This window comes from Cervus canadensis, chromosome 30 (assembly GCF_019320065.1).
Source record: "Cervus canadensis isolate Bull #8, Minnesota chromosome 30, ASM1932006v1, whole genome shotgun sequence".
In the NCBI taxonomy this organism is placed as follows: Eukaryota; Metazoa; Chordata; class Mammalia; order Artiodactyla; family Cervidae; genus Cervus; species Cervus canadensis.
The window spans coordinates 3,354,999-3,367,418 of record NC_057415.1 but is presented as its reverse complement, the minus strand read 5'-3'; the positions used below and the strand labels follow the sequence as shown (position 1 = coordinate 3,367,418).

Genomic DNA, 12,420 nt, shown 5'->3' with positions numbered 1-12,420 from the left:
ACCCAGGTTTAAGTGCTGGCTCTGCCCCTGTGGGACCCAGGGCCCTGGATCTCCTTGCCCCGCCTCTCAGAGCCTCAGTTCCTTCCCTCGGTAAAGGGATCTGATCCCTGTACCACAATCCGGGTCAGGATGCCCACACAGGGTGGGGTGGGGATGGGGGTCTGCGTCCGGGACGACAAGTCCCTGAGAACATCTGGTGCTGCACTGTCCTTACATATGGAGCTGCTGAAATTAGACTTCAGGTGCCTCAAAGTCGAGAACCCCCACCCCGATGTCCAGGCTATGAGGAGGGACCACAGCCCCCCAACTCCATGCTCATCACCACACTGAGCCAAGTCTGGGAACGCACTCGGACACCAGCTCATGCCCACAAGGCCTCAACTGGAAACGGCAAGAAACATGCCGTTCTCCCCACCCCGTGTCCACGGCAGCCCTGCCCAACCCCCCAGCAGGGAGGACGTGCCATCACCTCCATTCTACAGACGGAAAAACTGAGGTCCCGAGTGGGGAAGCCACTTGCCTGAGGCTGATCAGCCCCCAGGAAGTAGCCGGGCTGGGTCTGGACTCACACACGTGGCCTCAGAGTGGCTGGGCGGGGTCTGAGCCGGCCTGGGAGCTCAGGTACCCTCACCGCGTAACTGGGGGTCCTGGAGTCTGCTGTTGAGGTGGCTCCCATCTTCCAACAGGCAGCTCCTCGCTTGCTTTTCAAAAACCAACATCCACAAAGCCGGGAAAGAGATGCCGCCGTGGCTCACGCCAGCTCCGGGGAGGAATGAGGAGAAACTGCAGCCCGCCAGCCTTGGGGTACGGTGGCGAGCCCCAAACGGCCACATGAAAGCAAACTGACCTTGTACGGTTCACGTGTCTGCAGCCTTAACAATTCTGCCAAAACCGAGTCAAGTTCAACATCAGGGCAGTGCGGGCCTCTGTCACCTCTGGTACACAGCTGGGATTTTCCTGTGTGGCCTTCTCGGCAATGACCACTGGACATAAATAATGCCCTGGCTTTGAGGTTGGACTTGAAAAATGCTGATGGGTTTCAGGTACAAGGAAACATGTTGGCCCACAAGCTGCTCTTGTCTGTTTCCTGGGAACCCTGGCCATCGGAGGGACAGGGCAGTGGGGGATGGGCGGAAGAGGCGCTCCTGCAGAAGGAAGGCCTGGGCCGCCTGCCTCCAGGACCCTTCTCCCACCATTTCCATCCTCTCTGCTGTCCCAGGGGTCTCTGACATGACACCCCTCCTGGACCCTCATGTGTGAAACTGACTTAGGGGGCCGTCTTCTGGATCAAGGTGTCAGATCCTAATTCGACAACCAGGGCCCCTCTTGTGGGTGGCTGGGGAAGCAGTTTTTAAGCTGAGTTCCTCTGAGCCCACGGTGCCTGGCAGAGGGTGGGGTCAAGTGGGTCACCTCTGGTCACAGCCAGTCGGCCAGGCTCAGCCTCCATCCGTTCTGTATGCGAAGTTATGAGCACGATTCTTCCAGACCCACCAGTCCCCGCTCTGCTGGGTGCCTGGCCCGGGGCACCCAGTGTGTGTGCGGGTCTCTGTCTGGGCTACCTCTGGAGCACCAGACAGGGGATCGGGAACTTGTGTGGACACTGCAGGGGCGGGGGGCTTCCTTGGGGAAGCTTCTGACGGCTCCTGGGAAACAGGCCTGCACGCTCCTTGCACCTCCAAGCATGGACCAGGGTCAGCAGTTTATATACCCTGGGAGCAGGTGAGAAGCCCAGTGTGGGGCACTCCTAGACCTGCTAACTCAGAACCTGCATCCTGATGACCTCAGGGGCTTCCATGCACCCCCCGGAACCCTCTACCGAGGCAGCCAGGCCAAGGCTTGGTCCCCGCCAGACCACCTGCCCTGCTCAGCCCTCCAACCACGAGCCATGCCTTCCCCACCTACGGCTGTACTCGAGGGGTCCCGTGTAAACTCCCCCCACTCCTGGGATAACTGCTCATGTGTAAAGTCTCAGCTTTCTTGTGGGATGAATGGTGCCCTCCAAAAGAGATACCCACACCCCAACTCCCCATATCTGCGAGGAGGGCTTTATTCAGAAATGGGGTCTTTGCAGATGAAATCAAGTCAGATAAGGTTACAGAGGATTAGGTGGGCCTTATGCAGAGTGATGGGTGTCTTTATAAGAGGTGGAGAGACACACAGAGAGGAGGCCGAGTGAGGGGGAAGCAGACGCTGGGGGGCTGTGGCCACAAAGCCAGGAATGCCTGGAGACCCCGAAGCTGGAAGAGCCGGAGTGACGTTGCCCCAGAGCCCGGGTCGGGGTCCGGGTCCTGTTGACCCTCGATTTTAGACTTCTGGCCCCCAGAACTGGGAGAGAATCGATTAGTATTGTTTTAAGCCTCCTCCCCCGACCCCAGTTTGTGGATGTCGGTATCAGAAGCCCCACCTGGGGCACTCAATGTTCCGTGTCCCTAAAACCCACCAATTGATCATGACCTCAGCCAGGCTGGTCTTCCCCCGGTCATCACGGGATGTCTTCTCAACAGTAAACCTCCTGACTCGGGAGAAAGGCTCGTGCTGCACACAGGGGCCTCACCTGTGTGGGGCTCGAAGGCCATGTTGCCCCGGAGCGGCTCAGCCTCACACACTTGCCGGCCAAGGGGGAGCAAAGGGGGTCACACACCTCAGCGCCCCTGTGACCTCCACACCCTGCCTGATCACAACTGCAGACGACCAGGCCAGCAGACATCTCAGGAGGACTGACTTGCTCATCTGCCCCCATTCCTCTTGCTTCACTGTCCTTTTGCATCCCCCCATCCCTGCTCCTGGGCTTCCCTTGGGCCTCTCTTACCATTTAGCCGGTAAAGAATCTGCCTGCAATGCGGGAGACCTGGGTCCGATCCTTGCGTTGGCAAGATCCCCTGGTGAAGGGAAAGGCATCCCACTCCAGTATTCTGGCCTGGAGAATTCCATCGACTCTATAAGTATAGTCCATGGAGTCGCAAAGAGTTGGACATGACCGAGCAACTTTCATTTCATTCATCCCTGCTCCTGGTCAAGCCTGTCCAGCTGGCCCTCATGTTGGGGTCCAGGGGACACTGGTGACATCTGAGGACATTTCTGGTTGTATTTAGGAATGCTGCAAGATATCAAATGCCAGCAACGCCAAGGCTGAGAAATCCCACTATAAGACTCTTCATAATTGGGGGTTATTGTTTGAGTATCCAATGGAGTCCATGGATTTCTTTCTCCCTGGGGAAGACGCATAAGCCCCAAATTCGTTTCAAAATGGGCAAGGTGGTGGGGCTGGGCTCTCTCCTAGGCTATCTTGTTCTCCAAACCCTCTCACTTCTTGTAATCAGAGAACCCCAGGAATGAGTCATCCTGGGCATCTGTCCGCTAATGGTGCTGGCTGGACCCGCGCAAACCTCGCACGCTGCCTGTGCCCGGCAGCCCCTGAATAGAGCAGGGGAAGGCAACAGGCTTCCTGGGGCCTGACTCATCTCAGGGGAAAGCTTGGGGCTGCAGCGGCCATGGAAAAGTCAGTTATGATCTGAAGACACCACAGGAAGATGGCCCATGCTCAGCGCCAGCTTTTTGAAATCCTGAACCATTTAGTTGATGCCACCGTAACATTTTATCTAAAAAAGGCCCAATCAGGGACTTCCCTGGTGGCCCAGCAGTTAACACTCTGCCTTCCTATGCAGGGAGTGTGGGTTCAGTCCCTGGTTGGGGAACTAAGATCCCTACAAGCCTCGAGGTGTGGCCCCCCAATTTTTTTTTTAAAAAATACTGCTGTCCCTGGAGTTTTGCTGTGGTGGTTTTAAATTATGTCCTCAAGTTTTGGGGTATTCCTCTACTCAGAAGGGAACCCAATCTCCTGCTCCTTAAGTATGGACCGAGCTTAGGGACTCGCTTCTAATGAATAGAATAAGGCAGAAATGACAGCATGTAACTACTGAAAAGTGGGCCATCAGAGGCATTTCAGACTCTTCCTCACTCTCTCTCGCACTTCCTGCCCTGGGTGAAGCCAGTTGCCATGCTGTGAGGACACTCAAGCAGCCTGAGGAGAGGTCCATGTGGTGAGGAGCTGAGGCTCCGCCAACAGCCCTGTGAGTGTGCTATGTTGCAGGCTGATCTTCCAGTCCCAGAACAACCTTCAGATACCTGCAGCCCTACATGACATCTTGACGATAACCTCACAAGGGACTCCCAAGCCAGAATTGCACAGCTAAGCCATTTCTGAATTTCTGACCCCACTGAAAGAACCTGAGATAATAAATACACATTATTTTAAGCCACTAGGTGCTGAGGTTGTTTGTTACACAGCGCAAGCTAACTAATATACTTCTTATGGTGGCTCTCAGTGGGGAGTTCATCCATGTCAACTTGTTCTCTTTCATGGACTCAAGGTTCTGGCACAGTTTTCTCCACTCTAAGATCCCACTAGCACAGACCTCTTCGTTTACTGGATACCCTACTTAAAACGTATGCCAACCCTTTGCTTGATAAAGAGTGAGTTTGGGTTTCTGAGACTGGTGTTGTACCTGAGAAGCAGGTCTCTGACCAAGGCTCTTCTACAGACCTCTGCAGGAGAAGACCTCAGAAGCTGCCTGACATCTGTCCTAACCGCCCTGCTGTTGGTCTCTCACCCTTGTGTAGGGTTTGGCGGCAAGCTCAACACAGGATACCCCGTGTAGACAGAAGCCATGTCACGGATAATTCTATGGGGGGATTACATGGTCAGTGAGAAAGCCGAGGTAGTTTGAAGCAGGGGTGGGTTCCAGCACGGTCCTCTCCTGATGTCTTAAAACCATCTCATGGGAGCTTCACACACGTGCCAGAGACAGGCACACATGATACATTTTTGGTAATGAAGCACTTGCATGCGGCCAGCACCCAGGAGCCCCCTTCCTGACCCCCACGGGGAAACCACAACCCCGATTCTTGTCTACTCACAACGCTTCACTCACCTGGTCCACTCTGGCCAACTGGACACCAAACTCGCCTCCAAACCCCCAGATGGAGTCAACCTGCAAGCAGCACTTGGAGAGGTTTGACTGATACTCATGGCCGTCAGCTGACTGAAACAGGGGCAAAAGTGAAGCATCAGACACCAGCATGGCCACACTGGACCCGCCCCCCGACCCTGAGGCAGCCTGCACTTCTGGTCGGCATGGGTGACGCAAACAAAATCACTCAACGTGGAAGCCGGCCCAGAGGGAGGTAACTCCATGGGGCATCACAACACCAGGGCCCCCCAGTCAGGTGTTTGAACCCTCTCCACACCAGGCTCCCCAGAAGTCTCCCAAGAACCCCAGCCACAGGGGGCCTTCTGAGGTGCCTGGGTGTGAAGGACCAGAAAGCCAGCCCCAACCAGAACCACAGAGCCAGCAGCCTGCCAGTGACTCCTAAGCCCACTTCCAGGAAGACTGCTGGCAGTGATCACCCTTTTCAGGTGGGACACTGTCAAAGCACGTGGCCCAGAAATCAGGGCACAAACTGCAATACAGATGGCATGCTTCAGGCACACCGCACGTTCAGTGTCAACACCTGCCACACACCCAGCCCGCCCAGGTGTGCAGTGGGGCCTGCCACCGCCCCGCCAGCCCCCAGTCAGGGAAGTGGGTCTGGTGACCTCTCAAGGCCACATGCACACCGAGCAGTCCACCCCGAGCTCCCGTTGTGTGGTCAGCAAGCCATGGCCCATGGCCCACATCCAGCACTGAGGTTCTTTGTAAATAACATACAAAGAACATACAGGTGTTTTTGAACATTGTTCATTTACAGAAAATCTATATCTAACTTCGTGTCAAGACAATACAGGTAGTTCAGGAGCCACCAGAGACCCTGTGGTGGCCGGGAAGCTAAAATTATTTACATCCTGAACGCTGAGCGGCCCCGTGGTGCTCCAGTCGCCCAGGCATGACCCTCACAGTAAGGCAGCAGGCACCCTCGGCAGAATGGAGAGTGGTCACGGACCTCTTTGTGGACACTGAGGATGCAGGACAGATGACTGACGCATGACCCAATGCCGGGCGAGGAGGTGGCTCGTCCAGCCTAGCTCCTCCCCAGGGAATCACCCCCACCTTGGCCCCCTCCTTCAATACAGTGAGGGGCCTGCCAGCGCACTACCAACTCCTCTCCTGCTTGTTTATCCGGAACTTCAGCGGCAGCGTTTAGGGTCCAACCCCCACAGGGTCACCACCACCTCTGACAACTCTGCAGGCAGCTGAGGGCGTGCGTTCTTCCACAGCCGGGGAGCAAAGCAGGATTTATTTTCCAGTCTGGAGCTGTTACTTTCTCTCCCTCCCAGGCTGGATTCGATGCCCACAGCCAATAGCCGATCTGGAGCACGGCGGCCTCCAAAAACTTGTGGCAGAGACCACCCATCTGCAGCTTCAGGGGTCTCACCCAGAAAACATCAGCAAGGTAACATGGAGGCAGCAGCAAGCCCAAAGGATCCGCCAGCGTGAGTCTTCATCACCAAGAAGTCAGGGAGAACTGTTCCAAAAATATGGCCAGAGTGAAAGCTTAGTGATTCTCCCAACTTTCTGATCAAAACAGCTTTGTCCCCCAGATTGGCCTTGGTCTCACACTGACGAGACTCTATTTCTGAGATAGTCAGCACCAGGCAGAGCACTGCGGGAAGCAGGGATGACGCTCTGGTCATGAGAGGCGCCCCTCTCTCAAGCAGGTGCTGGCTCACCAGTGTGACAAGCCCTGTCATTCTGGGCTGAGGGCGATCCAGACACAAGGCAGATGGGGTGGAATTACAGAGGAATCGCACCCCAGCTGATACCTCAGCACAGAGTAAAGGCAGACATCTCAAGTTACCCAGCCTGGGAAACGCGCACCCGCTTCACTGCAGATGCAGCACACCTGCTCCAGTCTATTGTCCCCTCTGCAGGGCGGACACAGCCCCCAGCTGATCCAGCCCCCTCTCTGAGTACCAGCAAAGGATCCTGTACTCTTAACAGCTTCAGTCCCACCTACTTAGACCTGCCTGTCCTCAGCCTGGTGGGCCACAGTTTGACGCCAGAGGACAGGGTCCTCTCTGAAGGTCACCAAGTGTGCGAAGGACAGCAGCACGCTAGGTGGCTGACTTTCCAGCCTCGACGTGAAACCAGGCGCTGAAATTCAGCTCTGGGCTGCAGATGGGAACCACTAAGGCTGCAGCCTGAACAACACATGACGCCCATGCCAGCAGTCTGGCTGGCTGTGGGCCTCTGTCCTGGTCACAGAGCTGGCCTCTGGTAGGACCTGATCTCCAGCTGCAGCCTTCCCAAAACACCTCCCTCCCCAGCAACTCAGAATCTGAAGAGCTTCCAGAAACCACAGCCCTTCTCGGCTAAGGTCAATTGAGAGACTTCCGTCTGGCAAATCTCGTCCTCAACAAGTGGATTCCCAACTTTTCAATGGAAGGGGAGGGCTGAGAGACGACCCTGCTGACCCTGGCGAGGTCAAGCACGCCAGGACTGACACCACGTGGGTCGGAACTTACCTTGTCCATCCTGTCCTGCTCCACGCCAAACTTCCCTCTGTAGCTGTGCGAGGCTTTGGGTCCCATTTCCAGCTCTTTCTCCCTGAGGGTCCGGTGTTCTTGAAACACATTCTCCCGCAACTTGTGGATACTTGGGAGGGAAGAGATGGAAGACGAACAAATCGGTCACACAGACAGCCAAGACATGCGTCTGTGCTTTCTGGGAGGAGAGACAAGGACGTTATCTCTGCAATCTGTGAGGTGTCATTCCCCGGTGGCTCCCCAGCCCGGCCTCCCTTGTGTTCACTTTACTGCACCTCCAGGTGCCCCCAACTCCAGCAGTTTTCAGAATCACAAGCAGGTTAATGGGAAAAAAAGAAAGTCTGAACACACACAATGAGGCATCTCCAAGCCCCTATAGCACCTGGGGCTACGACGTGGACAGCATTCCACTCCGTGGAGGACAGCTCCTCGCGGTTCACCAAACACATGAACCGGGAGAGTCAGCTCGATAAACGTCACCAGAGGCAAATGGGACACAAAGCCAACAGGCTTGCACCCGGACGACCCTAGGCCAGGAACCAAGAGATGTGGAATATTCAGACGGTTTCTCTCAACATGAAGCACCCTGGCTTTCCATTCAAAGGTGAAGTGAGAGGCTTACAGAACTTAGGATGTAAGAGTCATTTTCACTTTAAGCGCTAGGAGCAGCGGGACAGATCACAAGATGCAGCCAGAACCGGGCAGGCCAGGCAGCTGTCACCCAGGGCAGCTGAGGGCCACCTCACTCCACATCCGGATGGCAATCCCAGATGTACGGCTTAGAACACCAACCAGGACTGGCCACCTCCCAAGCCCCTGAGGAGCTGGGAAGAAGACTACCTACACTTCCCAAAAAGAAAACAAGCTACCCCAGAGGTGGCAAGTTAAGACGGGCCAAGTCAGGGACAATCCTTGCTTCGTGCAGTCTCCTATCTTTACCTTCATAAGAACATGAAGTTCAGGATTCAGATCACGATATTCAACTGACAACAACAGAATAATAACATTATAACAAAATAATACACATTAAGGAGGGGGTGTTTTTGATCTCAGGTCTTCAAAGACAGCCCATGCTTTAGAAATCTCCCTTCCACAGAGAGAACAGCTTAAGTGACTGTGTTCCTGCATGAAAACTACAAGGTTGAAAAGCAGACTGGAGAGTAAGAAGTACAGGAGTCACGGGCAATGAGGATTTAAAGTCACTGAGCACATCTTTACACATGCACGTACACAAACACTTACGCATGTACATGTCAGACCTCATTTTTATCTACTGTGTAAACAAGGGACCAGACGACACAGAAGCAAGGCCAGCCCACAGAAGCAGGGCACTCGCGCTACGCAGCGGGGAGCATGCTCCACCTCACCCCTTCACATTTCAGAATGTCACTGTCACACAAAGATCGAGAAAGTCTCTTACTTGATGTGTTCCTGGTGCCCAGATCCTGGCATGGCCTTGGCCCCCCATCTCTGCTCTTTTTCACTTACATCACTCTGAAAAGGAAAAGAAAAAAGAACGAGTACACCCCACACCCTGGATTGTAAAACAGCCCCCCACCCACCCACCCACCCAAAAACCTGGGAGGATCCACTTCAGGAGACAGGAAAGGTGGGCAGACTGGCGGCTCCTAACACGAAATCAGGGTCGGTCCTCCCAGTTGTTGGCTCCCCCGTCGTCCGGGCTGATGGACACAGCGTGGCCGGCCGAGGCTTTCCACATCTGGAAGAGCAGCGCTGAGGGTCACAGACACCAGGAGAGCCCTGCCCAGAGACCCACACAGATGCTCTGCCCGGGACCCCAAAACCCTGGACAACACAGGGAGGGCAGAGAGCTATGTGCTCAAGAGGTCCACTCATGGGACATCCCTGGGGGTCCAGCAGCTAACACTCCTCGCTCCCAATGCTGGGGGCCCAGGTTCAATCCCTGGTCAGGGCACTACATTCCTACATGCCACAACCATTAAAATAAAACAAGGTCACTCTTAATCCCCGTGCCTGAGTGACACCAGAAGGATCAAAAGAAACCTAACATGAGAGCAGTCACTGGGCAGAAACACAGAAGAAATACTCCTAGCTACAACTCAAATGAGAACATTTTCTGCAAAATAAAAAAAGTCCCGTGTGCTACTTCACTCAATGGGAACCTCCCCGACTAAGTCTCCTGACAACAGTGTTGTCCAACACTGGGAATGCGCTGTCGCCAATGGTAAAGTCTGCTGCATTTTATCACAATTTTTTTTTTAAAGCACCATTTTGACTCAAAAATAATTACTGGAAACCCTACAATGATTTTCTTAACTTAGACTCTGACAAGTCAATAAATCATTCAAGGGCTGCTTTGCCATCTACTTGGGGAAACGCAGAACACAGAGAATGCCAACTTCTGTGCCGGGCAGCCCTGAGGCAGGCCGCCCTGCCTCCTCAGCAGAGCCCTGAAACTCTGGAATTTATCGGCTCAGACAACAATGACACAGCCTTGCAGCCGGACCACACTGCTCTTTGCATAACTGCAAAGGCAAAATCTAGCCTTTCAGGACTTCAAAAGAAAGTGACCAGAAGAAAGGTTTCACTCTCCCCAGAAGTACTCATAAAACTGCACACAGGCCAGGAAGAAACTGAAGGCTTGTTTGCATGCAACCAGAAGCCCCCATCCTGGTGTCTGAGCTGAGGACACTGCCAGTCTCACTTGGTGGGGCCACATGCTCTGTGCTCTGTGTGGATCCAAAGAGGACGGGAGCCCTTCGCAGGCCTGAGACTCCCCCAGGCAGGTCGACCTGCGCCCCCAGCTCTGCTAGGTCACAAGTCCAAGGTGGTGGCGGGGATGGATCGAGGGGAACAGCTCTGATTCCCAGATTGGACTCCTGCCACGTCAGCTGAGTAGGGAAGCATGTGCCACCAGGTGGGCAGGATCAACGCAGTCCCCTGGACACTGTCCCATCGGGACCCTTGCTCCCCTCTGATTAGGTGAAGCAAGGCAGGAAGCGCCCAGACACAAACTGCTTTGGACACAATCTTCAGGAACCGACAGACCGGCTCAGCACCGGCAGGCATAACCAGCGTGCCTATTCACACATGGAGACACAGTTGCCTGAAAGCCAAATGCTCTGCCCTAAGCCTCTGCCTCCCCAAGTCAAGACTGCCCATGGTACCACACTGGCCTGAGAAGGGGCTGCCCACCCACAGGACTCCGGTGGCCTAGTGGTCTCCTCAGCCAGTGAGGGGACGGTAGGTCATGCAGAAGGACAGGGTCTCCAGCGAGATGCACTCCCCACCCAAGGACAAGGTGAAAGCTGCGTCCTGGCCTGTGTCTTCTCCATGCTGGCGGCACAGAAGTCCCAGGGTCCACTCTCCACCCGTCCCTCCAGAAGCCAGCCTCACTCGTGGGCTGCTGAGCACTGGCCGGTTTTTCCCGCGTCATGGCCACAGGCTCCCCACTCCCCCATGGAACAGGAAGAAGGGGCCAGGTGGTTGCTCGGGGGGAGGTGCCCCGAGTCCTCCACTCCAGAGTCCTGTGGAATCCCCTCTGCTTTCTAGACCACAGGCAACACCAAAATTGACTTTATCTTTCAAACAAGAAAATTTCCTCCCAGAAAGTTATCGTCCCTATCTCTGCAAACCCAGTGAGAAACACCCGTTACGTTCCTTGTCAAAGGCGTTTCCCTGCCTGCCCAGTGGAGCATATGAGCACGCTCACGGTGCACAAACCTTTCTTCTCCAGGTGCAGATGTAAGACACTCACAAAACTCTGCTGAAAACTCAGTAATCCAATGAGGAATTCCCAGGCACTGGGGAGAGTTTCTGTCTGTAAAACGATTAAGAGTAAAAAGCTCAGAAGGATATGTGCTGACAGGCACCCTGGGCAAATCTTTGTGGGTTGAGATCCTTTTAGAATACCTCTGAAATCCTCCCCAACATAACAAGGTTTTGTAAAGAAATTTGCATTTCCCTAACCAAAGACTTCAACTAACTTTCAGCCACAGTGAGAAACTACAGGAAATAAAGAAGTTCCATAATATTTACAACTGTATGAAGTTTCTTCTTAATGCAAACAGAAATCATTGCTTCAATGGCTAGTGTACATATTTGTTTGCTAAAATGCTGAGAGCTTTCCATTTCTGGTTCATCCTAATTTATTCTGCGATACAATTCTATTACTCTGGGTGTATGTGTATATGTGTGTATGTATGTGTGTGTGTATATATATATATGGCTTCCCTGGTGGCTCAGACAGTAAAGAAGCTGCCTGCAATGCAGGAGACCCAGGTTCAATCCCTGGATGGGTAAGAGTCCCCAGAAAAATGAAGGCAACCCACTCCAATATTTTTGCAGGCAAAATTCCATGGATAGAGGAGCCTCGCGGGCTACAGTCCATGGGGCCACAGATTCGGACATGACTGAGTGACTACCATTCTCACACTTTCATATAGATGTACGTATGAGAAGCACTCCCCAAAGGGATGGTGACATGACTGAGCTAGAACTCAGAGCAGTGACTGCTATCGGAATGTGAAGAATGGTGACTCGGGGAGCAAAAGAGCAGCAAGCTGCGTCTCTAATGAACAGGTACGGTTACTTCAAAAGACCAACACTCCAATTCTCCGAGCCACCAGCTAAGCACCTCTTCCCTAAGACCACAGGATAGCCCTGACTAGACACTGCACTGCTAGACATGACAGATGCCTAGAATCCCCTTGTTCCCCAGGACCAGACTCGTCACAGGCATACACCGTCGGTGCTGACGTGTGGCCTGGCATGCATTAGCAACCAGACAGAAGATGCTCTGCTGGCCTTCCTCACCTCTGCCTTTAGAAATCTTAACTTGTGTAGGTTGCTTAGTACATTCTGGGTACTGCAGTTATCATCCAGCATCTATGAAAATCTTGCAAGGGTAGCTAGTGATAGGCTCAAATCTATAATAATCTATTCCCTCTCAATAT

General features: G+C 53.8%; 1 protein-coding gene across 1 annotated transcript in view; it reads right to left on the bottom strand.

The window, feature by feature from the left end:
• LOC122431618 overlaps positions 1-12,420 on the bottom strand; it is a 636,199-nt gene that overhangs the window by 606,813 nt on the left and 16,966 nt on the right. The window contains exons 6-10 of the mRNA XM_043452861.1: positions 11,223-11,285; positions 9,116-9,203; positions 8,904-8,977; positions 7,463-7,544; positions 4,932-5,042 (exon numbers count right to left, since the gene is read on the bottom strand). Coding sequence (XP_043308796.1) covers positions 9,123-9,203; positions 11,223-11,285 — 144 coding nt within the window. The 3' untranslated portion in view covers positions 4,932-5,042; positions 7,463-7,544; positions 8,904-8,977; positions 9,116-9,122. The remainder of the gene's footprint in view (positions 1-4,931; positions 5,043-7,462; positions 7,545-8,903; positions 8,978-9,115; positions 9,204-11,222; positions 11,286-12,420) is intronic.